This window comes from Chlamydotis macqueenii, chromosome 2 (genome assembly GCF_036417535.1).
Source record: "Chlamydotis macqueenii isolate bChlMac1 chromosome 2, bChlMac1.mat, whole genome shotgun sequence".
NCBI lineage: Eukaryota > Metazoa > Chordata > Aves > Otidiformes > Otididae > Chlamydotis > Chlamydotis macqueenii.
Window position 1 is genome coordinate 111,370,513 of NC_141557.1, and position 26,214 is coordinate 111,396,726.

Consider the following 26,214-nt stretch of genomic DNA (forward strand, 5'->3'; position numbering starts at 1 on the left):
AGTAGCAACAAATGCTGCTTTTGAGAGGTATAGGAGTCTCAGTTTCCTGAGATCTGAGGAAAATAGAGCCCCAAATGCTGTTCAAGCCTTTGAAAATCTCCCTTTAAATCTTTGAAATTTACAGATGACCAGCATAATCATAAGTGAAAGCTGCCTGAGGATGGTACATGAGGGGCTGCCAGGGTAGTTTTTGTGGACAAAAGCCGGTGGAGATGCCTAAAGCTGGGATTATATGAAGCAAAACCTTCAGCAGCGATATATCCTTACAGTCCTGCCAGTGCACCGTGCCACCCTACCAGCTGTGCCCATCAATGAGATTTTTAGAGTCAGATAGGCTTCACAAATAAAAGAAAACTACTTTGCCAGTCCTCTGTCTGGTCTATTTTGCAGCATCATTGCACAAGCAGTCATGCTGGTACAGCTGAAAGGGTAGTGCGGGAGTGGAAATACTGTAAGATAGTTGCTGCTGCCAGAAATGACTTATCTTAGAAACAGCTACCCGAAAATAGGTAGGTAGGCTGTCAGCTGTCTGACTGGCAGTATGAAGTCAGTTTCTCTCCACTGACTGTACAGGGAGCCTAGTTTAGGCTTAGACTGAACTCAGACCAGATATACCCCTTACTTACAATCTGGCCCATCTCTGTAAAGCAGGGCAAGCTGCTTTAACCAGAGGGATATTCTTGCTTTGCTTCCTCCTCTAATAAATAAACCTAACACACACTTGTGATGAACCTCCATGCATGTCCTCTGCACCCTTCAGTCACTCTTAGGACACCTCAGGCCTTTGCTGTAAATCTGTTTAGCAAACAAGCAAGGTAAATAAAAGAAAAAACCTTTCATCAAAAGGTTGTTTCTGTCTGTCAGTTATGGGATTTAAAGCGTAGTTATCTCCCCAAAAGCCTCAGTATCAGGAAAGTACCTCACTTCACTTAACAGCTCTGTATCTCACATCCCTCCTTGAGTACTTTTCCTGTGGAGGCTGTTAAACTGGCTCTGAACAACAAGCTTATTTACTGGTGGAGCAGGTGCTAACTACAGCTAGAGATTTTGTGTACTCGAGGTCAGAGTGGATCCACAGGTCACTTCATAACACCGCTGGGGTCCAAAAATTCTGTGTGCCAGATATTTTTTTTCTTATATGACTAACAATGTCATATATAGCACTGGGAATTAACAACTACACTGATTGGACCCAGAAGTTTGTGATTTTGCTCAAAGACACATCTGTGGTTAAATTTTAACTTTATACCATTGGTATAAATCTCATGGAGATGGAGAGGTGGTATAAAGTTCCTGCCTGTGCTCCTGGGGCCCACCTGTTTGCATGATGAAGCAGTAAAGAAAACGCATCCAAGAGCTGCATCTGCTTTCTTTAAAACTCATGTGATTTAAAGGGCTCTGATTGAGGGCACTAACATTTAAACAACAGGTTAAACAACTAACATGCACACTAACAGGTAAAATGAAACAAATGGTGGAGCACAGCAAGTGGAGTTACAGCTGCTCAGAGATTTGCTCTGGCAAATCTGAGCATCCAGCTTCCATAAAATATTGGCTGAACTCCATCTGCATTTTGCAGGCCAAATGTTGTCTTAGCAGAAATACTTTATAGATTAACAAGAATGAATATCCACTAATAACATCAGAAATGGGCACACCGCAGATAAACTATCTGATGAAGGTACTTATGGTACAAGCTATATGTGCAGACACTTAGTAGTTATCATCCATAGAATCTGTAAGTAGCTGCGTGATAGCTCTGCTAAAATACATTCTGATTAGTTGGTTCATTTTTTTTTTAAGGTTGATGGTGCTGAAGAATCCACCAAATCAGGTGAAAATAAAGCAACCAGTAAGTTCCAGTCCATAGGAGTTCAAGTAGAGGAGGAAAAGTGGTGAGTAAAAGTTAATGCTGTTTTTCTAAAGTAAATAATTATGCTGCAACTAATTCTTAAGAGCCTTAGTTCCTGCACGCATGGCCATATAAACCTGCTTCCTGGATAAATTGTTAGATCACCCAGCTGAAAAACGGAGTCTTCTAAATGCTGTAGCTCTTATTTCTCAGAGGGGATTTTTCAGGACCAGTGGGACAACTGAAAGAAACATGCAACATATTTTGAAGGTCAATGTACTGTTATTCAGGTCTTTTTCCCCAGGAAATCCACCTAAACAGCAGAAGATGCTGCAGCTGGAGTATTAGTCTTGGGTTTGCTGTGCAGCGTAGAGCTTGATGAGGAAGTTTACCTTGTTTTTCAGCAGAATTATTTCAGGCATGTGGAGCAGTGCAGCAGCAGAGCCAAACTGATTGCTTTTGCTCAGGTATCACACCCAGACATCTCTGCATTACACCTGCTCCCTTGGAAAAAAATGTTGAGATTAAAAAGCAAGTCTGTGAAACTCAGTTCTTTCTCCAATCTGCAGTGTAACCTGAATTAGTAAACAAATATGCTCCAATAAAAATGAAAAAAAAAAAAAAGAACACATCTAGAATAGTTGATGTCTTCAAGGGTTATGCTTCTTTTGGATGACAAATTGCACTTACTCTGCAGGGCAGCATAGCTGTGCATGGCACTTTCCAGACTCATAAAAGTTTCTGAGTGCTTGACCACCTCTGCAAACCCTAATTCCTGCCCAAAGCTGGACTCAGTGGCTGAAGAAAAGCCGGGCTCTCCCCTCGCCTCTGAGCATGCAGGCCTGCCCAGTGCTGCTGCGGCCGCAAGCACTCGCTCAGGTCTTTGTTTTTCGTGAGCCATTTGGGTGCAGCGTAACTTTTGGATCCTGAAGCCATTTTTTTTGGTAACTCGCTGCACCGTATCTTAGGTGAAGGCTCAGGGGAGTTTCACTTGTCAGTGAGGGAAGAGTGGCGCTTGCAATCTCTCCGGAGAAAACCTGGGTGCAGCAAATCTGAGCTGACAAAATCAGGGCCCTCTGCCCTCCTCTGGCCCGCCGGCTGCAGCAGTGAGGAGAGGAGATGTCCATTTTCACTGTTTTTTTTTCCTACGTCTGCCAAAAAATACTCAAAAATAACGTGTTATCTACACCATTTTCAGTTCAACAAAAGTCTCCCCCTAAAGTAGCAGAGTATTTTCCTGCGGTTTTAAAAGGCTAGAGTGATTTCAGCGAAAAGAAATGTGATTTTGCAATGACCCTGCGAGGCTGTTACCAAGTTCCTCATTAACCTGCTAAAACATCTCTTGCTGGCAGACATTTCTTTATGTGTTAGACCTTAGCCCCATTTACCCACAACTCATCCAGCTCTAGATAAATGAGCACATTAGAATAGATGCTGAAGGACCATTTCCCTTCAGCCTGAACACAAAGGAAATAACTACTCCAAAAGCCTAACCCTCCCCCTCGCCTCCAAAAAAAAAAACAAACAAAAAAAAAAACCCACAGAAAAACAAAGAAAGAAAGAAAAAAAAAAATCCCAGGGGAAAAAAAAAAAAACAAACAAAGAAAAAAACGGCTGTTTGTAAATACCGTGCTTTCAAAGTCCTGTTGCAGTTTTTATTGCTCCAGAGAAAAAGGTAAAGTTTGCCTGTGAGGGTCTGCCCTGAGAAAGCAATATTTCTGCATTACCTACTGACAGCTGTGTTTGGGGGTTTCCTCGCTGATAAAGTTGAGGCTGCTGCTGTTTGGAGTAGACGGGGAAGCAGCAATCCATCATGGACTTTCAGAAGTGAACTGGCTGATAAAGGACAGCCCCTAATCCTTAGAAAATGAGTGCACTCAAGACACAAAGGGCTTATCATCACAGTTTGGCACTCATATTCCTTCTTTTTTTTTTTCTTTTTTTTTCTTAAACACAGCAGAGCACAATGTATTGATTATCTGTTCCAGGAATAGAATTGTAAATACAGTGCATTCTTCCCTGCCTCTGCACCGTAACATCTGCAGAGCCTCAGAAAAGCCCTATTAAGTTGAATCTTTGACAAATGAATGTTTTAAAATTTTTTCCAGGATCCAGAAAGATTAAATAAATATAAAAGAAGAAGAGAAGAATGACACAGGAAAGAGGACAAATAAAGTAAATTGGTCCTGTTTCTGTGCTCGTCTAAACTATTAAGTGCACTGTTAAAAAAACAAGAAAGCTCCTTGCTTAATGCACCAAAACCCTACCATACAAAATTTGTTTCACTCCTCTTCTTTGATTCCTGCTCTTTCCTCCCCCTTTCCCTTAGCTCATATGACTGTCATTCTCACCCTAAGGAGTCTTACCTCCTCGTGTTCTTTTCAATATTCCTGCTTGGACCAAGTAAGCAAAAGTTTTTCCCTCCATTTCTTGATCTAAGTAGCTCAAAACCAGAGCATCTTCAGAGGACAGCTCTATCTCTTCCATCTCCCATCTCAACTCAGACCTTTCATTAGCTCTTCACTCTCTGTAACCTGGGCTTCCTGCCAAGACAAATGACTCTGAGTCCTCCTCCTCCTCCTCTTGTACTGCTCAAAGGATAAATGTGCCTCCCACTACCTGACTGTATTACAACTGGATCCATCACTGCTATTCATCTTATCCTCAGTTCTTTCTGCTGCCTGCTCTCAATAACCTTTTTCGTACCCATTCCCTAAGTGCAGCCCTACCATTTATAGAGTACCTCTGGCCAGTCCTTCTTGTGGAAAAAAACTGGTATGCATTTCTTTCAACAGTAACCTCATGATCTTCCTGCTGTTACTCTTATCTCTCACCTGATCTCCCCCATGATGCTAACAAAACCCCAACCAAAATGTTCCTCTCCTTTCCTCACATGACCCAACCCTTCAGGGCAATTTTGTGTATCTAATGAAGGTGATCAGTGCAATCTCAGGGCACTTCCATTTCTGTCCGTTTCTTTTGGTCCTTTCTCTCTACCTGTGACTTCTTGACCTCAGGAGACTACCTTTCCATTCCTCACTTAGAGAAGATTATCGAATGGTTTGAAGTCAAACAGTTCTACAAAACCCGAAAAGAAGTCATCATATATTGTGCCAGGCCAATTAGCACACATCCCTATTGAACAAGGGGCTCTCAGTCCCATAGCTCTGTAATCACTTTTAGTCTTTCATTTTACCTTGTCTGCCCCAAGATCTCCTCCTGTTACATCTTCATCCCCAAAATTGTCTTGCCCATTGCTCCTAGTCATACCATCAGCTGGCAATTGTACTTGGTTTGCCATCACAAGAATTTATGAATGCTGAAACAATGGTCGTTTCTGAAGCGAGAACACTGCCATGAGAGACTAAGATGATAGACATATGGTGCTTTTCCATTTTCTCTGGCTTCTGTGGGGCCAGGGAAGGTGTTCCTACCTCTTGGTGTGGTATAAACTGAAATTAGTTTAAATGGTAGTGGGGTAACGTTAAAAAAAAAAAACACAACTAAAAATACTCTCCTGTCTCTTCAAGGAAAAAAAAAAAACCTCACATCTTTGGCTTTAGTTACTATATAAAGCCCTATTTTTCACTTTTTCCATTTAGGTTTTTGGGTTTGGTCACTTACTGTCCTGACAAAAAATACTCAGGTCTTAGGGTCTTCCCTGCACGGCAGGACTGTCCTGCGCTCCAAGTGAAACTTCTTAACTGTCCAGTCTTTAGGACAGGACTTTCACATCTATATTTTGACTAAGCTGAGCTGGGACTAATACTTCCTTGGCTTTTTGCTGCAGTGTTTTCTGGCTGTGTTCTTCACAGTGGAAGGTGGTAGATGCCCCACCCTTGGAAACATTCAAGGCCAGGCTGGACGGGGCTCTGAGCAACCTGATCTGTTTGGAGATGTCCCTGCTCCTTCCAGAGGGGTTGAAATAGATGACCTTTAAAGGTCCCTTCAGACCCAAACCATTCCATGAATCTAACCTGGCTGTGAGTGACTGAGCTGGCATTCAGGAGAGAGGCAGTTTTAAAAGCAAGGCTTAATGAAGTTCCCTGACTAAAGTTAAGGGCCCTGATCTGGTTTTATGTGCTAGGCCTCAACAAAGTGTTGCTCCCTCTTGTTCCAGGTATTCCCCCAGTGCTGCTCAGAAAGTGTCACAAGGCAAAGGTTAGAACAGGTTTATTTGAGGATGAGAGATCCCTGGAATGCTTTGATCCTCTGTCTTCTGCAAACTGCTGGTGAGAGACTTGCCCAGCACAGGGTGTATATTTGCCGAGGAGGATGGTCTCTGTAGGTGACCTCCTCCCTGCGCTGCTGTGATACTGGCACGCAGGAGAGGGCAGGGTAGACACCCTATAAATATCTGCGGGGCAACAGGGCAGTGCAGGATGGGGAGGAAGAGCCCAAGTAGCACTAGAAGCTCCGCCATGTTTCACGGGAGATAAATTGATTGATTGATAGCTGGGAGACACAGGCAGGCCGGCTGCACGAAGGCCTTGGCTTCCTGCCAGCAGCACACCTGGCCAGTGCCAAGGAGCTGGGCCCACGCCAGACCCTCTCGGGGCAACGGGTTCCCTTCTTCAAGCGTAGCTTGGGATCAGGGTTGCAGTACCCGGCTAGGTCTGCTGGAATTGGATCAACTTCCGTGGGCTCTTCTTGATCTTCCAGTGGGTCGACCTCCATTGGCTCTGTGCCATCCTCAGTGGTTTTAAGTCACCAACCAAAGAGTCCCCAGATGTCCTCTTTGGTTTGGCTGACCTTGTAGTTGCCCTTCGACTGCATTTGTCAGCTTCGTTGGGCATTGGGGCACAGCACCCAGAGGCTGGCAGTCGCTGCCTTGAGGGCCTCCCCGCTCCTGTCTTGCTCTGATTGCTGGCACTGCAGGCACGAGCAGCCTCTGGCTATGACATGGCAAATTTCCTTCCCTGGCCTGTGATCAGATCAAATCCTTACAGCCCTGGTGGTTCTCAGCCTGCTGGTGGGCTGCTCCAAGCCTGGCATTTGCAGAATTTGCCATAAATTTCTGATCAGACCCCACTGGCTGGCAATAGCCTCTCTCCTCTGGCCCTGGTGGGAGGCTGAGTGCTCCAGCCAGCACTCTCTGTTCTGCAATGTAAAGGCCAATATATGGTAAAAAAAAAAAAAAAAAAAAGTGGTTATGGGATCTCTGTGTGTGAAGTGGTCAAGTGCTAGCCTCACATGGCATTAAATGTTTCCTTTCCATGGAAACCTCCCTGGTTTCCCCACACTGCCTTACATCTTGGACTTCAAACCTCTCTGAGACCCAAGAAGAAGGGGTGTCCTGCCAGGGTGATGGGGGTGGATAGCTGCTCACCCTCTCGGTCACTAGGAGCCATGCCACGTGCCGGCAGGATGGACAGAGGGGAGCGCAGCCCCGGGTTGGGCTGTGCAGCAGCTCAGCGCTCCCGGGCATGGACAGCACTTGCTCCCTGGGCATCTGAAGCAGGCATGGCCTTGCTGCAGCAGTGCCAGGCCAAGCCCTGCGGGTGCCAGTTCCTGAGTCTGTGGGCTCTGCCACCGCTGTGCTGGGGGAGCAGAGAGGCCATGTTAGGACAGCTGATCTGAAGGGGACAGTGGGGACATGGCAGTGGGGAACTGTGCTGAAGCCTCAGCTTCCTGCCATAGCATATCTTTTTCTTTGCCCTCTCTTGGCTGCTTTCTGTTGTGAGGCTGACCACTGCCAAGGAGCTGGGCCCACGCCGATGGAGCCTTGGGTAGAGCTGGAACCTCTCAGGGCTATGGGCTCCCTCCTTCAAGCATAGCCTGGGATCAGCATTGCAGTGCTGTCACAATGAGCGGTGGGAGAGAGAGAAGCTGGGCAAAGGGCGGCAGCACGGAGGTTACTTGAAATTCTGACATTGCTATTTGTTAGTAGCAGGCCCAGGTCCTGCAGGCGCTGAGACAGCCACCGAAGCGGCACCGCTCACCCCACTCCTGCCTCCTCCTGTCCCACACCTGTATCCTGAGGGCATCACGGAGCATTGTGGTCTGCAGTGGGGTGTCCCTGGGGAGCCTTAGCGCACTGGAGGCTGCTGCTTTTCCCTTGGGGATCCCATGGGAGACAGAGAGGAGGTTTCAGGTGCCACAGCTGACAAGTGTGGCTTGTGGCTTCTGGGAGATGAACAAAGATGAGCTGCTGTGGGGAGCAGGGTTGGACCACGAATATTGTTTTCTTGGTTTGTATCTATTTGTTTGGACACTGAAATTGTAAGGACTGGCTGTATCAGCTGAATGTTCACAAGTCCACGAAGCCTGGTGGGATTCATCCCAGCATACTGAAGGAGCTAGTGGATGTTATGGCAGGACCATTCTTGATCATCTGCCAAAGGTCTTGGGAGTCTGAGGACGTCCCTGCTGACTGGAAGCTAGCTAGTGTTATTCCAATTTACAAAAAGGCCGTGAGGGAAGACCCAGAGAACTACAGATCTGTTAGTCTAACCTCAGTTCCCAGAAAAAAAATTATGATTATACTGGGTACTATTTTAAGGCATTTAAAGAATAATGCAATCATCAGGCACAGTCAATATGGGTTCACAAAGGGAAAGTCCTGTTTAACAAATCTGATGTCCTTCTATTATAAGGTTACCCATCCAGTGGATGAAGGGATGTAGTTTTTCTAGATTTTAGTTAGGCTTTTGATATAGTCCCTCACAGCATCCTTCTGGACACTCTGGGATGAGTGAGTTCATGGTGCACTGGGTGAAGAGCTGGTTGAGAGGCAGAGCTCAAAGGGTTGTAGTGAATGGGACTATATCTGGCTGGTGACTGGTCACCAGCAGTGTGCTTCAGTGTTCAATTCTAGGGACAGTTCTGTTCAATATATTTATCAACAATCTGCATGCAGGAGTTGCATGCACCATTAGCAAGTTTGCTGATGACACCAAACTGGGTGGTGCTGTTGACTCTCTTGCGGGACAAGAGGCCTTGCAGAGGGATCTGGATAGATTGGAGCATTAAGCAATGATTAATGGGATGAAATTTAACAAGTCCAAATGCCATATTCTGCACCTAGGATGGGGTAACGCTGGGCACAAGTATAAATTTGGAGCAGAGTGGCTGGAGAGCAGCCCTGCAGAAAGGGATCTGGGGGTGCTGGTCGACAGCAGGCTCAGTGTGAGTCAGCAGTGTGCCCTGGCTGCCAAGGGGGCAAACTGCGTCCTGGGGCACATTAAACATGGCGTAACCAGCCAGTCAAAAGAGGTGATTATCCCGCTGTGTTCAGCACTGATGTGGCCTCACCTTGAATATTGTGTGCAGTTCTGGGCCGCACAATTTAAGAAGGATTATAAGGTCCTTGAAAGTGTCCAGAGGAGGGCAACAAAGCTGGTGCAAGAGCTGGAAGGCATGGCCTATGAGGAGGGGCTAAGGACTTTGGGTTTGTCTAGTTTGGAGAAAAGGAGGCTGAGGGGCGACCTCATTGCTCTCTGCAGCTTCCTGAGGAGGGGAAGTGGAGAGGGAGGTGCTGAGCTCTTCTGCCTGGGATCCAGTGACAGGACACATAGGAACGGTTCAAAGCTGTGCCATGGAGGTTTAGGCTGGACATTAGGAAGCATTTCTTTAACTGAGAGGGTGGTCAAACACTGGAACAGGTTTCCTAGACAGGCGGTCGATGGCACAAGCCTGTCAGTGTTTAAGAGGCAATTGGAAAATGCCCTTAATAACATGCTTTAACTTTTGGTCAGCCCTGAATTGGTCAGGCAGTTGGACTAGAAGATCCAGTTGAAATAGTCTATTGTAACAGTGCCATAAGGAATTACAGTATCCCTGCTAAGACTCTTAGCGATGAAAAAAAGACTATGTGAATGGGAGAAGGGGTAGGGATAGAGCAAAGCACACAAGATGGTGTAGCTTGAAGATACGTGGCTGAAGATCCTGCCATTAGAAGACTCGATACTGTATCTGCTGACTCCTTCTGCAGTTTGTTTTGTTCTGCTGACAGCAGCTGCAACTTTAGCAGAGAAGCCCACAGCCAAGAAAGAGCAGAGCCAACGGGTAAAGTGAGGCAGGCTGAATTTAATTTAAGTACCTCTGAGGCTCACCATGCATCTGTTGGTTTGAAATCTAGATTTTTCTGGTTTGGATTGGGGTGGGGGGAGGAGGAAAGAAATAAGTTTTCTGAGTTGAAATGTAAACATGTTTTTCAAAAGAAAGCAAAAGAAGACTTAGAAGGGGAGAATCGAATGCTAACAAGTGACCCTGTTGTTGCTGTTCAAAACACATCGTGCTGTTGTTCTGCATACTGGTTTATCCAGTCTGAGGTTTCATGGCTTTCTGCACCTCAGGCCAGATATCTGCTGCAGTTCTCTGAAGCTGTAATTATTACACCTTGTGCCTGCAGGGCACAACTGATTACAACAGGGCCAAGCCTGAAAGAGGAAAAAACAAATCTCTGTTTTTAACAATTACCAGCAATTTCTGAAAACTTTTTTTTTTTTTTAGTTAATCTTGTGAATGTTTTGTATGTGTAGAAACTGAAAACTTAGGCGTTAGCTTCAGCAGCTCTCCCGTGGTATGGAATTTTAACTGAAAGCAAAACAAAAAAGGCTCACGTGGGACACAAATGGTATTTTGTAAGAGTAAAACATCCTGGAAGTGAGTGAGGAAGCCATGTCAGAGACTAAAATTACCATCTATTAGGCAGTTTGTATAGATGTGCTGGAGGAAGGCAGATAGTGGCTGTCCTCCTGCATTTCCATTTATTCAACATACATCTCCCAACATACATTTCCTTGTGAGTATTTTTTTTAATTTTGAACTGATGCTATATTCTATTGCCAAGTTGTTTTTCTTTTGAAGGCAGACAGGTTACACAATACAGTGCCAAGAATCTGTCGAGCAAGACTGTAGCATAATATAGATAAAACAAAGGCAAAAAAAAAGTAGGTCATTCTATTTCATTTGTTGAGCAGAGTCTGGTTTTGGTGGTACTAGCTCATATTGAACCCAGTAAGAGTACACTCCTGAAAGCTTTGAAATGTAGTGCCTCTAGCAATACATCCTTTTGGCAAGTAGACCTTGACGTTTTCACATTTGGGATCTGGTGTAAGAAACACCCTGAAAAGCCGGGGTGTTAACTGAAAATACAAATGGTCATCTAAAATAGAAGGATAGCAGAGTCTAGGGCACTGGGGAAAGTAGAAAGCACCTGTGATGTGGAGGCAGGGGCACAGAGAAGAATGAGGGTGGATTAAGGGATTTGCTTTTCTCTCCCGTACCCTGGAAGGTGTGGAAGAGTACACCATGTACTAAGTCTTGGGTCTCAGTGAACCCTGACTAAATGACTGAAAAGAAATCCTGTGTGAGCATGTGCCTGTGTGTGTATGTATGCATGCACACACTTCAGTGCAGGTAAGGGATTTGTCAGGTTAGTGGACAAATAGAAGCAATTAAAAAAAAAAAAACTAGCACAGACTGGACCACAAGATTTTCATTGTAATGTCAGCCTAAAGCTAAAACCTTTCTAACCGCTAATACCAGTCTAACAGCTTTTCTCTGCCAGGGGCCAGTAACAGATACTTAGGGAAAGTATATAGGGGTGTGTGTAAAGGAAAGGTAGAAAGGGTGTGTATACAGCACTACCTCTCCCAGTAGGCCTTCTCAATTTAGCAGTCTGTTGTTCAGGGACTTCCTAAGCCAGATATGACATCTGTGTAATAGCTTTTCCTGGACCTATCTCCTGTGAATTTGATCAGGTTCTCTTTGAACCTATTTTTACCCTTGGTTTTCCCAAGATCCTGTGGCAATTTAATTACACATTGTGTGAAGAAGTGCTTCCTTTTGCTAGATTTAAATCTTTAGACCTCTAAGCCTTGCAACTGGCTGCCTTCCTCCCCACAGTTCTTGCACTCTGAGAAATGGTGAAACATCACCTAGTCAGGATTTCATAGGTCGCTCATATCCTTCCTCAGCCATATGTTTTCTTAACCAAGAAATGTCTTTCCTCCTGTGGAAGCCATACCATATCTCCAATGATCCTCATCCTCCCTTTTGAACTTTTTCTGCTATATCAGTCCATAGCAAAATGCTTTGCTCTGCTTGTCAAAGGATAAATACTACCCAGCTGAAGAGTTCTGCTCACTCCATATTTTTCAGTTTGCTGGTGCGTATCGTGCAAAACTACAGTGGCATAACCATGACTTTTGCATCATTTAGTTCTCAAAAGAACTGCAAGCAGAGGCAGGCACTACATTAAAATGTTTGTATTCTAGGCCATTATAAAAAATATATACACAATCTATTATAAAAGTTTTCCAGGGATTGGTGTGGCTGAAAAGTTAATTTGAGCTTTCTTCTGCAGGGGAACTGGCCTTTTTTTTTTTTTTTTTTCTGTAGTTGGAGAATCCTTCTCAACTTCTGTTTTGCTTTGCTCTGCTCTTCTCAAAGCCCCAGATCAACAGCTACTAATTTCCTCTATCAGCAGGACCTGATACAGTCCTCCCTGAGTCTGCTGCACTCCTCCTGAGGTATCTGGATGCCTCAGGTACATAGGACATTAAATTCTCCCTCAGCATCCTTCCATCTGCTCCCTCCCCAGCTGCAGACTAAAACTTGACAAAGTTTTGCTATCAGTTGGACTTGTCTAATCAGCTATTGCTCTTCGGTGGAAGGTGGAATATAAAGGAAAGGGAGTGAAATGGTGCCCGACATCCAACTCCACTGTCTCCTCAGCATTTTCATTACTGCTTGAGCTCAAACTAAAAATAGAACTGATAAGGGTAAAACAGCCAAAATATCACAGGGAAACGGGTCCTAACACTGGTTTTAAGAGTAAATATGAGACTGTGAACAAATCAGAAGCTAAGTACCAGCTGCATGAGTGCACAGGCTTCCTGGATTAGTAAGAAGAGTTGGGAATCTGTTCCTATTCAGTTCAAAATTATGTTAATTCTGAAGCCTAACTATTTCTAGTTTAAGTAACCTCTACATAAATTACTTCATGGTTCTACCTTCTTTATCTCCTTTCATCCTGGGTCAAGAAAAATGTCTGTTTCACTTGTTTTCTTGTGTTCCTCAGTCCATCAGTTTCTAGAGTTACCTCAACTCTCTGTAATTATTTGCTGCAGATTTTCCACTCATTCCCTCCACAATTTACTACTTGTCATATCTGCTCTCACTACCACCCCCTCCAACAGCATTAGGTGTCTCTTACTCCTTGCGCTTCCTGCTGCTCCTTCTCTATCAGTGTCTTTACCTCAGATGCCTTGGACGGCAGAATTTGGGGTGCTGTTGATGTAAAGAAAACCCACCCAAACCCAAAGCCCCAAACCTCCTCTCCCCTGCTTTTGCTTTTTCTCTCCGGGTTTGCTCTCTGTCCCCAGAGGCTCCAACACAGGGAAACTATGCGAGATGAAGGGAAGCTACCTACAGGGTAGCAGCCATCACGATGAGGGTAACATAGTGACTGAGAACGCTGGCTTTGGTGAAAAAGAGAAGACCATTTAGAAAATGAGAGTTTGATGTGAAAAACAAACTGTCTTAACAGTGGGAATGGGTGCTAAAATTGTGAGAGATGGCAGTGGTATTTGTGGAAGTAGTAAACTAGCAGGTAGATAATTATGAAGAGTAATTTCAAAGAAGCAATACAAAATACTTATGTGTGTTAAAATACCTCTTTATAAATTGAATGTGTAACAGCACGTAGATAGTGGACTACTTGGTATTAATATCTTATCAGTCTCACATGTATGATTTTCAAATGTGGTTTGTGAGTTTGGGTGGTCAACTTCAAAGGGATGTGAGTTTTAAAAGTTGGAACACAAGGCAGTTCTTAAAATTGGGCCCTTTCAACTTTTAATTAATTTGTAACCTAAACTCCTGAGCTTCTGACATCATGAGCTGTCTCTCGAGCTAGCCACAACCACACAACAATTAGGGACACTGGCCTCCGTAAACAGTGAGCTTGCATGGAGAAAAAGATGTTTGTTTGTTGGCTTGCAATGAGAAAGGAAGTTTATGCAGATCATTTCAAGGAAAAAAACACCTGAGTGTAGCACTGAGAGCCATGACTGCCAGTCTTGGAAGGAGTGGCAGAACTTTAATAAGTCCTTTCTTACTGAGTTACCTACAAAAAGCCTTCTAAACATTTTATGTTTTGCTCTCCAAAGCTTTCGCAGGTTTACACGATCTAATAGTGTAACAACAGCTGTGCAAGCAGACCTGGATTTCCACGAGAACTTTGAAATTATCGACCCTCAAGAGGACAATACATGTTCTGGACAAATATCAAGACAATTTTCCAGAGATGCCAGCACCTCTACTGTTAGCATACAAGGGTCAGGAAACCATTACCATGCATGTGCAGTGGATGATGACTTTGATACAGATTTTGATCCGTCCATTTTACCTCCTCCTGACCCTTGGATTGACTCTATCACAGAAGATCCTCTGGAAGCTGTTCAAAGGTCAGTGTGCCCACGAGATGGCCACTGGTTTCTGAAGCTACTTCAGGCAGAGAGAGATCGTATGGAGGGCTGGTGCCAACAGATGGAGAGAGAAGAACGGGAAAACAACTTACCTGAGGACAGTAAGTAACTGTATACAATAACATTGCAGCTATAAAAGAAGTATTTAATATAGGTCAAATTTAATCATTGTGCCCTGGCATGATTCTCAAAAGGACTGTATGTATGTATATAATAATCCTTATTAAAGTTGACGGGGAATGCAAATGCTTGGCACTTCTGATACTCCAGAGGTATTAGCTTTTAGGATTCAATGGATAATTAGGAAATCTTTTAGTATTAATATTTATTAACTCTTCCATTTGAAATCACGTCTGATAACCTTACAATATAATTGAACAGATTATAGTTTCTTTTCATTAAATTTGTATTTTAGCTGCATTTTTAGATGGTGGTTGGCAGCAGAGTCTTCAGATACTTTCCCCAGCTGAAAGAGATTTCAGTTGTGCTTCCAAGTTGTTCTCCCTCTCTTCCCCTCTCCAGTCTCCCCTCATCTCCTTGCAGTTCTCATTCCTCTTTGATCTTCCCAGTAAAGCAAGCTCTCCATATTCTGTGGTAAAACACACACACATGGAAACTACATCTCAGTTGTCACCACTGCCAGAATCATAGAATCATAGAATCACATGGTTGGATGGGACCTATAAGATCATCTAGTCCAACCGTCTTCCCACTACCATTGCTGCCACAGCTACTAAACCATATCCTGTAGCTTCTCATCAAGCCGCCTCTTGAACACTGCCAGGGACGGAGACTCCACCACCTCCCTGGGCAGGCCGTTCCAGTGCCTTACCACTCTTTGAGAGAAAAAGTTTTTCCTCAAGTCCAATCTAAACCTCCTCTGGTACAACTTGTGGCCATTTCCTCAGGTCCTGCTTGTTGCCTGGAAGAAGAGGCCAAACCCCTGTTCATCACAACCTGCCTTCAGGAAGCTATAGAGTGCAATGAGGTCTCCCCTGAGCCTCCTCTTCTTCAGACTAAACAATCCCAACTCTCTCAGCCGCTCCTCATAAGACTTGTGCTCCAGACCCCTCACCAGCTTTGTTGCCCTTCTCTGGACACGTTCCAGGGCTTCAATGTCTTTCTTGTAGTGAGGGGCCCAAAACTGAACACAATACTCAAGGTGCGGCCTCACCAGTGAAGTATTACCCCACCTGTAAGGTAATGGGAATGTCTAGTTAGCTTTTGTTAGTAAGAAGGGTTGGGTAGCTCACATCTTATTCATTCACTCTAAGTAGGGAAGAAGAGCTGAACATGTGCCTCCCTGTCCAGAATTTTTTCTCCCAGTAAAAATGGGAGTTTTTTCCATTTAATTCCATTAAAAGGAGCAGGACTATTGATAGCTGTCAACGTTTGAACATAGGTAAACCTGTGAGCTCAGGAGCATGCTCCATGTAAATAAAGCTTTTTCAAATTCTAGCAGGGAGCTTCTAGAAAACACTAAGGAGCAGCTGCATATAGAGAGTTCAATATTGTATAATTTAGGCACAACTAAGCTTATTTTCCTGGATACAGCAAATAACACTTTTCTGACCCCCAAATTAGCTTCTGCTAAAGCAAGAACTACTACTTCAGCTCCAGGATTGCTTCTTCCAAATTTGTAACCCTTCCTCTCAAGAAGGGAGTCACTAACATTCTTTTCAGATGTGAAGGTTTTGATTTATGGAAGGAAAGAAATTAACACTGGCAAAAACATATTTTTTAAAATTCTTAAAAATGTATAAACTGTTTCTGCTGGAACTTTCCATTCAACCTGATGAAAGAAATAACCATGTCTAACTTTTAACTAGATAGTTAACTAGATAGTTAAAAGTTAGACATTATTGTAAGCAACTGGAAATTGCCTGCTAATGGAAAGTATGAGATAACCTTAACATTAAGGTATGTTAAGGTTTTCTATTTGTACAAAATTTCTGTTACATAATAAGGCTAACAACTTCTTCTGAGGGAAAAATACAAAAATATTAGTCTTCAAAGCAGATCCAGATTCCCCAGTTTTTACAGTATTTGAACCTCATTTTTAATTTACATAATCAATACATTCAAAAACCTCTTTCAACATTTATCAGAATACAAAGGTTTTCTGTTGTTAGTACGCAAGAAAGAAATTCCATGAACTAAGACATTTTAGACTGAAAAAGAAGTGTGAGCACGTAACAAAGAGGAAATACACAACATTTGTGAGTCCAAGCCACAAAACCCACTTGCTTTGTCTTTGCCACAACAACTTAGCTTGGACATAAGGAAGAAATTTTCTACAATGAGGGTGGTGAGACTCTGGAACAGGTTGCTCAGAGAAGCTGTGGATGCCCCATCCCTGAAAGTGTTCAAAGCCAGGTTGGATCGGGCTTTGAGCAACCTGATCTGGTTGGAGATGTCCCTGCTCCTTGCAGGGGGGTTGGACTAGATGACCTTTACAGGTCCCTTCCAACCCAAGCCATTCTGTGATTCTATGATTCTATGAACTGATAATAGTGGAAAAACCTACAAATATTTTATTTGTGCACCAAGGTAGTTATTCACCTTGGGAAAAGAACATTAATTGAATTTTTTGAGGCTGACACATGCAGAATGTGTATATCCATGTACCGAATTTTCTCTCAGTGTCTTGGTGTCTTTGATATACGATAGTTTTAAAGGGCTCTTCTTTGAGCAATTGGTGGGAGAAGTCAGTTATGGGGAACATAAAGGAGTGGTTAGGCTGGCTATTCCCAATGCCTCCTTACAGAGCACATGGCATATGTCCTGTGGATTATTCCTCCTCTTTGTTTTTCTGACTGGCACTTTGCATGATTGCTGAAAATGGCTGGAGAAAAGGGGTCGCCCATGTTTTGCAGTCACTGCTGAGGTACTGATTTTGGTGTGACGCTATCGGCCACTCTGGCACGTGGCAGCTGCCTCTCACAGATGCTGTGCGGGGCTTTCCACTGCAGCTCAGCATGCCTCGCTCTACCTGGTGCCAAGGAAAAACATATGGTTGGGGCCACACTGCCCACTCAGCAGCGCCAGAAACAAAAGCCTGGCTGTTACAAACCCTGCCCCAAAATATGTCTTCTTCATATATCTATAAACTTTGAAGAGAGGGAGAAAAGGAGCAGAAGAGGTGTGTTTGCTTTGGTTTGCCTAATAAAATATAATCAGAGCAGGGAATGCATCCTTTGTTTTCAACCTGACACTCTCAGCGTGTGTTTGGCCAGATAACAAAATAACGAGAACGTGTGATGAGCGAGGTTTTCTCGATGCCATGGCAGCTGACAGAGGGCTTGTCCCCCCACCGCTCCGCGTAAAATGATCCGCACTTCCTCCAGACAATGTGGCCCTTGTGCGAAACAGCTGTCTTGGGGAGACGGCTCGTTGCTGTTTGACAGTAGCTTGTATGTTACATAGATATGTTGGGTATTATCTAGCTGGGAATGAATCTACCAGATGGGATTGAGTGTTTCTAGCTGGGAAATGGAGTCTGCTGCTGTGTATAAAAACAAGCTGTGGTTCAGTGCCTGCACGATGAAATGCCAATATAGAGAGAAATGTGGCTCCCCTTCCTCCATGAATTATTTATTGTACAGTATATTCTGGTTTTATCTGAAATCATTTTCGGATAAAGCCGGGGAGTGTGTAACAGGCAGATGAATACCACTTATAGTTTAAGCTAGGCTACTCAGTATTGTTTCTGTGTATTTTGCTGTTACAGGGGTGTTGGCTGCAAACTCTAGACCTCCCGTAAAAAAAAACCCCAATGTTAAAGATATGGAGATAAACACCTTGTGAGAATTGATTGACACTTTGGATCAGGCCTCAAGTGAAATCAATTTTTTACCTTTTTTTTTTGTTGTTGTTGTTTTCTCCTCAACCCTCTACTCTCTCCTCTTACCTCTCCCTTGCAAAATTTCATATAGTCAGAGCCTCACCACTGATGTTGGTGACTTTTGGCTCAGGCCTCTGGAGAGGAGGATTAGTGACTGTTGGTGACACAGAATTAGTGGCAACAGGCTTGGCTCCCTGCACAGAGCTGTTAGCGAGCAGCCTCTGGCCTCTTTTATTCACAGCAGCGATGGGCACAGGAACCTACACCTATGGCTTTTGCTGGAATTTTTGCCGTTGTTTTTATTTCACATGGGATACTAACCTTTCTGGAAGAAACAAAGGGCTTCATTTTGCTCCCCTTCAGAAATGTTTCTCTTTCACACGGGGCTGTAATCTGGCTTCGACCCAGAGATAACCATTGGAAGCAAAGAGTGGGTCTGATTCACCACAAGTCAGGTGTAATGTGGGTTTAGTGGCAAGACAAGTCAGGCCAATCAAGTAAAACCTAAAACAGAAACCAAGGTTCTGACAAGACATGTCCTTATAACTGTCTTGCCGGGTATACTATACTCCTCTGGGCCAGCCTGCAAACAACAGCTGACCTCAAATCTGCAGTAACCTCGCTGCTTAAGACCAGAGTCTCTGCAAATCCAGCCAGTTCTGGCAAATTATGCAATGTTTGCACACTTTCTGCTGTTTTGGTTGTTTCAAAGGAAAACTTAAAGAGTGAAGGCTAGACATGAGTGAAGAAAGTTAAGGAACAGATATGTTTTGCGTCACAGTTGTGCATGGCAAAAGAAAAGGTGACCCATGAGTTTGCTCTCAGCCGTGAGCAAGGAAAACCATTTTCCCGTCCTCTCCAGGGCTTCCCCAGGCTGTCCTGGTCCCTGTGGCGTGGAGGAGTGAGGCGGCCTTGTCCCGCCGTGGGCTGATGCAGCCTTGCAGGAGACAGCCACTGGCCTGGCGTGTGGTCGGGTCCTGCTGGAATCCCCCTGGCTACCCGCCTCTGGTCTTCTGCCCGGACTCATCCAGCTCTTGTTCTGGTTTTCCTTTCTCCTCTGAAGGGGCTTCCTCCATACACGAGGGCTTCTCCAGGGAACGCCAGCACCTGGCTGGAAGCCCTGCCAGTGTCCGAAGGCTAGCAAGGGAAAAAAAGAAATCCACAAGCAAGGAAACAATCTAGTTAGGGAAAAAAAAAAAAAAAAAAAAAAAAAAAGATGAAGTGTGCTAATAAAAACAGAGTAAGTCAGAGAACACACGGAAACTGCTTTACTCCCAGTGAACAGATTTACTGATGCAGACAGTCCTATTAATTTCGATGAGATCACTCCTATAAGTAAATATGACTCAAAGCAAGGACTGTCTCCTCCATAGCTTGCTAGATTTGGCTGTTTTCTCCTTAATAGCTGAGCTTAAGACCTGAGCAGTAGCTTTAACTTCTGAATTTCCTGGCTTTTGTCATGCTTAGCGTTATTTAAATGTAAGTCTGTCAACATGAATAGGCTGAAATGCTGGTCCGTCCCGGCTTGGAAATGGATTGTGACAGCTCTGTGGCAGGATTGCTTCATATGCACAGTGCCCAGCCAACATCTGCAAAGCAAATGTCAGGCTGTGTCCCTGTAATTTCGGCTATTGTTCCTGCCACTTGCTCCTGGGGCCATGAGCAAGTCGCCGGTTTTCTGTTCCCTAGCTTGCGCCCTGCCCACCAGCCAGGTGGTGTCACATTGAGGGCATTTGATAGTCACAGTCCTAAAGCACCTCCTTTGTCACTTGTTAGACCCCGGGGCCTGACAAAGTTGAAATGCAAAGAGATCAGTTGGTGTTTTAAGGCCAAATAATGCTCCTCAAAACTCCCGTGGCTTCTACGTGATGACTTTTCACATCACTTCAGGTGGTGTTTGTTGTTGTTTTCTTACATTTTGTTATCCATGTTACTCACACAGTCTCCTTCCAAGACAGAGCAGATGACAATATCACAATTTTTTTTGCTTGTGTTTGTAAGTCTTTTTTTTTGTTTGTTTTCTTCATTTATTTTCCCATGAAGACAGGGAGAGGGGAGATACATAGAGCTCTACAATCCCCAAGTAGGTCCTATGCAGTTCTTAGAACCAGGAGAAGCAAGAACTTATTGCCTGTACAGCATATAGTCTAAGTTTATATTTAAGAATGTTTTAAAAGGAGAACAGGTTGGGGGGTTAGAGACACAAGGAAATTCACTGGCATGTGTCCACCCTAGAATAACATTCTGTAGCCCCTAGTCAAGAACAATAACAGGGAGGAGGCACTCCACAGTAGCTGAATTGTATCGGCTATATAGTTGATAGATATTGTATAGCTATAGATAGCTATACCAAAGCTCTTCTCCCAGAACAGACATAACTGTCTTATTTCTTAAAAGTTGTCACAGGAGACAAGTGGGTTTACAAGGGAGAGAGGTCAAAGCAAGGAGGGAAAAAAATAAAAGAAATATTCAAACTATAAAAACAAAACACTGCAGTAGACGCACTTCTCCCCCTGGGGAAGGGGTGACAGCGGAGCATATGATGGATGTTAATAACGTTGCTTAATGCATTACTGGAAGGCATTCAGACCCGACAGTGCTGAGTGTGCTGTATAGCCCTGTATGGAATAGAAAGCAGACATGAATAACATTATATAGGTGTTTAAATCTGTTATGATTGCCTCTTGATAGGTCGGTATTTTTTGTTGTTGGTTGGTTTTATACATTTTGTTTGTGTCCTGTTAGCTGAACACATCAATTTGAATGTTTATATGTTTTTCTCCTGTACCCCATCCATCTCCCTTGCTGTTAAAGATTTCTGATTCTTTTCTGATGTGCTTTGAGTATTATACTTGCAATTCCGTTTATTACCTTGATCTTTGGCTTCAAACCTCGCAGGCTTTTTTCCTAAGAAAGTATCCGTCTATTTTTGCTTTTTGGTTTTTTTTACTACGTCTTGACTGTTCTCTTTGGCACCGGAGGTTTTGACTTGAGTAAACTTAACGAGCACTCTGCCTTGAAACACTGAAAGCAAAGTGGGTTTGGAAACAAAACTTAGGCTATTGATAAGGCTTTGTGCCTTCTGGAGATATTCCTTTCAGTCTTTCGCATGCTTTGTCTTTTTTTTTTTTCCCCCCCCTAACTTCCGTGACAGAGTTGCTTGTTGACTGGTTGCACATTAACAGACCCGCTTGCTTTTGAGGGGCGAGGAATCAGTGACACTTGACTAGATACAGCCACGGCCACAGCAGAAGTGGCAACAATAGAGAACAGCATCAGCATGCATCCCACAGTCAGCTGGGATGATGGTTTTTAGGCAAATAGCCAGTCGCTAGGCAGCCAAGGACAAGGACTTCCCTTTCCCTCTGCTGAGATCTCTGAATATTAAGCTCTTCTTCCCTCAAAGAAAGGGACACATTCCCTTCCATCACCAACAAGGTGTATTTACATTTCTTCATGCTTGGGACGCGATTTCCAACTCAGGTGGCGCAGGTTTCCTGGAAGAGGTTGTCTCTTTTTTTTTTTTTTTGTCCTGAGAAGTCAAGAGACCATTTTTTTTCCCCTTCTCAAGTCTTGGGAAGCGTCAGAGTGGCCGAGCTCCAGATGAGGCAGCTGTTCCCAAATATACTCAGTGGGAAGAGTTTTCATAACAATGGGAACCACATGAAAGCTCCCGGAGTAGCTCCTCCTACTATTGAAGAGTCCTTTCAGTTGAGTGGTTTGCATATTGGGTTGCATAAATGACTAGACACACCAAGGGGTCCATTTTCAGCACTGTGCGCATAGAATTAGACACGCAAGCCTTGCTAACAATAATGAGAGTTGTGTGCAAAACTCCCTGTGCAATATGCTGAAAATATTCTGCTTAGTGAATCTTCCAGCTCACGGCTATTTCCTGGCAGTGCTGAGTTCAGTTCTGGGAACAAAATGAAAGTCTGGGCTCTCTGAGTGTTCACAGAACTCTCTCCTATAGTTTCGGGAAAAAAAAAAAATGTAAAAAGACTCTCTCTTCACTCTCTTTTTTTTTTTTTTCCTTTCCTTTGTATGTCTAAAGTATAAATGAACTCTGCATCCCACTTTTACTTCAGCAGCCTTATGGAGCCAACTTCAAGGCTGCTGAAAGAAAAGCCGTTTGCCTTGGAGGAGCAGAACACAGATTTTTGTACTACTGTGTGTCTGGTTTCAGTTCAATCCTGAGTGTTTGTGCCAGTTTGCTTAGCGTGTGGCTACGCAAGTGAATCCTGTGGAGAGGCCTTTCTCTTACCAAACATTGCGTAGTGGTGATCTGGTCGCAAGCTGCCGACATGCAGTGCAGCCAGTCACGGGACCGTGAGACCCTAAAAATGTTGTCAGAAGCAGTTAATAGCAAACTTTTATTTTGTTGATTATTTATTTATTTATTTTTCATTTTGGTAAGTCAAAATACTTAGCAGTATTTTCCCAGTGGAGCTCTGCTAACGTTGTGTTAGGTTTTATACCAAAAGAAACCATGCCCAAGGATGGTACAGAGGATGGCAGCTTAGGACTAGTATCTCTTCTAGGCCCTGCCAACAATTCACTCACCTTGAGCAGGCCACTTCATCTTTTTGTTTTTCCTGTTTCTCACTCACCTGCCTCATGTATCCAGACTGTAAATTTGGCATGGAAAAGTTGCTGTGTTTGTATGAGGGCTGGGACAATGCAAATATCTGAGTAGAAATGATAGTGAAAATTGTGGCACAGTAGCTGCCATTCATGTTTTTCATTAATGACATGGTAAATACTTTTTAAAAATGAAATTAAATTTTAAATGAATATTTAACCAAAGAATTGGAGGACAATAAGTTGCTTCAGCTGAGAGGGAAAATTAATGATGGAGCCAGATATATCCATGATGCCAACCTGTTTATTTAAAGACAGTGCATAAAGCATAATTTAGGGTTTGTTTTGTTTTGCTTTTCCTGAACATTGAGACTCTCAAACAAACTGTTAGCTGCTTTCTTGCTCACAGCATCAGTTTTCTTTCAATTAGAAGTCCTCAAAATCGCACTCTCTTTCCTGGATTCACTGTCTTACTACCAGTCGAGGCCGTGTCTGTCTTTTTGCTCTGTTTCTGCATGCTTGCTTCTTTTTTTCACACACACACACACACACATACACACTCTGCCTCTACCAAAACCCAGCAAAGCCTCAGGGAAATGCAGGTCTCTGAATGGACCAGCGTATGCCTCGGTTTCAGGCAGTGTAGTCCCAGCTACCCCTTGCAGCTGTAAAACCCCTGGAAAAAAACGTTTCAGGGAGGTTGAATGCGACCAAAACCATATGAGGTCCTGTTTTATTCAGAGGCATTTACTATGGGCTGTCTTCTGGTTCACTGCAGCCCTTCACAGTACTCAGTCAGTCCAAAGAGACCGTAAGTACCCAGCTGTCTGTACAAAGGAGTCCCCAGACAGCGCAGGAGCTGGGCTAGGACTCTTTGATGCCTCCCTCCAGGTCACCAGCGAGGAGGAGAGGCCAGGGTGTGATTGCTCCCTGAAGAGTGCCTGGGCATCCAGGTTCAGAGGCAGAAGCTACTTCAGATTGTCCTCATGGAAAATACTCAGAGGCTTTGACTGAGATTTATTGGTGTGCATTAAAATCACCTTCTGGGTCTCAGATCAAGCAACACTCAGCTGAACCTGAAAACAAGGTGCTGAGTTGCTAAGCGAGGTGGCAGAAATGCTGGTAGACACAGTGTTTTCCAAAGGGTGTAGATGGCATCACAGGATTTGAAAGCCGTGTGTCCTTGCGCAGGGAGCTGGGATTGTATTCAAAGCCTGAGCCTGGGTCACAGTGATGACGAGAGGTGCAATTTCTGATGAGCTTTCTACACAGGTTGCAAAAGCTTTTGATTAGCCACAGTTATCCAGCCATGGAAGTGCTTTGTGGTGGTGACAACTGGTCTTACTGGGGGAATGAGAGTACGCTGCAGCATAGTATTTTTGCCAAGCATAGATCTGGCCTCAGATTTATCGGTTTCTCTCTAAACCGTGACTGAAAGATAACGTACTTTTGGAAAGTCAGAGCTCACCACTGTGCAGCTTTCTCCTCTCTTTTTGTGGGTTTTTAGTTGCCTGCAGCAAAGAAAGCATCGTGACTTATGTTTCTTTTTCTCTCAGTTCTAGGAAAAATTCGAACTGCGGTGGGCAGTGCTCAGCTTCTCATGGCCCAGAAATTTTACCAGTTCAGAGAACTTTGTGAAGAAAACCTGGTATGTAACTTTTCTGCTAGATACTGTTGTATGCCTTTTACTAATCCTGTGAATAATCATACCTAAACTAGACCGATTTTCTGACTAACAAGGTAGTTTTTCCAGTAAAGGCTTTGATATTAATTTGGGAGTAACTCTATGAAACTTGGTGGAGACAGCATGAGTTTCACAGCAGCTTGAGAGCCTTAAAATAAAGACAGGCAAAAAGCCTTGGGTGACATGTCACTGAGGCTCTGCTACTGACTTCAGAGGAGCAAGGATCTGTCCCTTGACCCCTGAGTTCAGTTTGCACCGGTACAGAGATGTGTGGCTGCTTCCTTGAGGTCTTCCAGGGTGGACCAGAAGTCTCGCAAGTGGGGCTTTCCCACATAGTCCGAATGCTGCCTGTATGTGGCAAGACAGAAGTACCTGGAACTCAGACACCGAAAGCTGGTGCCTTGTGTTCCACAACCCCAACAGCAAAAAAGAGAAAAGTCATTTTACAGAGTGCTAAAAGGGCAAAGAGGCAAAGAGCCAGTATGTTATAATTATTATTATTGTATGTAATTGGTATATGCCACCACTATTGTTATTATTATTTGCTATTTTTACGCTGTTCGTAGTAGTACAATCAGAATTATGTTCATGTTGATAGATAAAAATACATTTCACAGCACGTATCTAAAGCAGTACTCTCAAAAATGCCAGCACTTACAAAAATTTTCAAATGTTTTAGTTAACAATCCATCCTTGCAGACTAGATACAATACATTTAATTCCCAGTTTTGGCATAAATTCCTAGAAGCCCCAAAAGCATAAAGCATTATGCTCTGTCAGCATAGAATAGGGAAGTGAAAGCAAACCCTGTCATACTCACCAGAGTGGGGTGGCCATCTTCCACTTCAGTTAATGCACCTCTGAAAATCAAGCCCCGAACTAAAATCTGCCTCTGTGGAGAAACGCAATAGGAATTGGCTCTGCCTAAGCTTTTACATTCTCATTATAAAAATTGAAAAGACATTCTGATTGCACATCTTTGTAAATAAAGGCCTACAACGGGGCAACCTGCTGGTGTTAAGCACCGAAACACTAGGAATACAAGTATAATCTCTGATGTCCTTATGAATCTAAAAATATATACTTTCTTGTTTTCAGTAATTGCTCCTTTGGTGTATAATCATCCTATCAAAATCATTTGTCAATGTTGCTGTAAAAAGCACAAATACTTAGAAATTTCTTAAGGCAAGCAACTGACTCTTTTGAGTTCATTACTTCTGGTGAGGAAGAAAACTGAAACAGCGTAAAACTTGAGCCATGTAAAACAACATGCAGGGGTCTAATAATAATTTATTTATTCTTTATGAATAACAATATATCAATGTAATCTTATGAGGCCACAGCATCCATGAAACCTTGCTGACTCACATTGGCATAGGGACTGCTCAGCATTTATGAAAAAACATTCTTGAAGTGAGCGCACGCAACTCTTCATTTTGTTTGAAGAGTTTCAATTGGGAACCAGCTTACAGATACATATCCTGTAGAAAGCTTTCCCTCATACAAACATTGCCAGTGGAGCAGGAACCATTTCATGTGTATCCACTGCGTGCGGAAAATGTTCAGAGCTGGGTTGCACTGAAGGGACACAAGGCAGCACAGGACCTCTCGGGTCACCAGCTTCTGGCCCATGCCATGCTAGAGATGCTAACGGCCCAGGTGTGCTCTTCTGAGCAATACTCTCAGGATGATGAACTGAACTGAGTTTGCGCACACAAAGCAACACTCCCCACCTGTGTTCCAGCCTCACTCTTTCCAAAAACCTGCCCGTAAAAATGGGATTACTGTGCTTCTGCATGTTACCTTCTGAGAGATT

General features: G+C 43.7%; 1 protein-coding gene across 1 annotated transcript in view; it reads left to right on the forward strand.

The window, feature by feature from the left end:
• Positions 1 to 26,214, forward strand: part of DLGAP1 (DLG associated protein 1) — a 423,051-nt gene that overhangs the window by 389,223 nt on the left and 7,614 nt on the right. Inside the window, exons 9-11 of the mRNA XM_086740672.1 lie at positions 1,804 to 1,895; positions 13,972 to 14,390; positions 24,271 to 24,362. Coding sequence (XP_086596798.1) covers positions 1,804 to 1,895; positions 13,972 to 14,390; positions 24,271 to 24,362 — 603 coding nt within the window. The remainder of the gene's footprint in view (positions 1 to 1,803; positions 1,896 to 13,971; positions 14,391 to 24,270; positions 24,363 to 26,214) is intronic.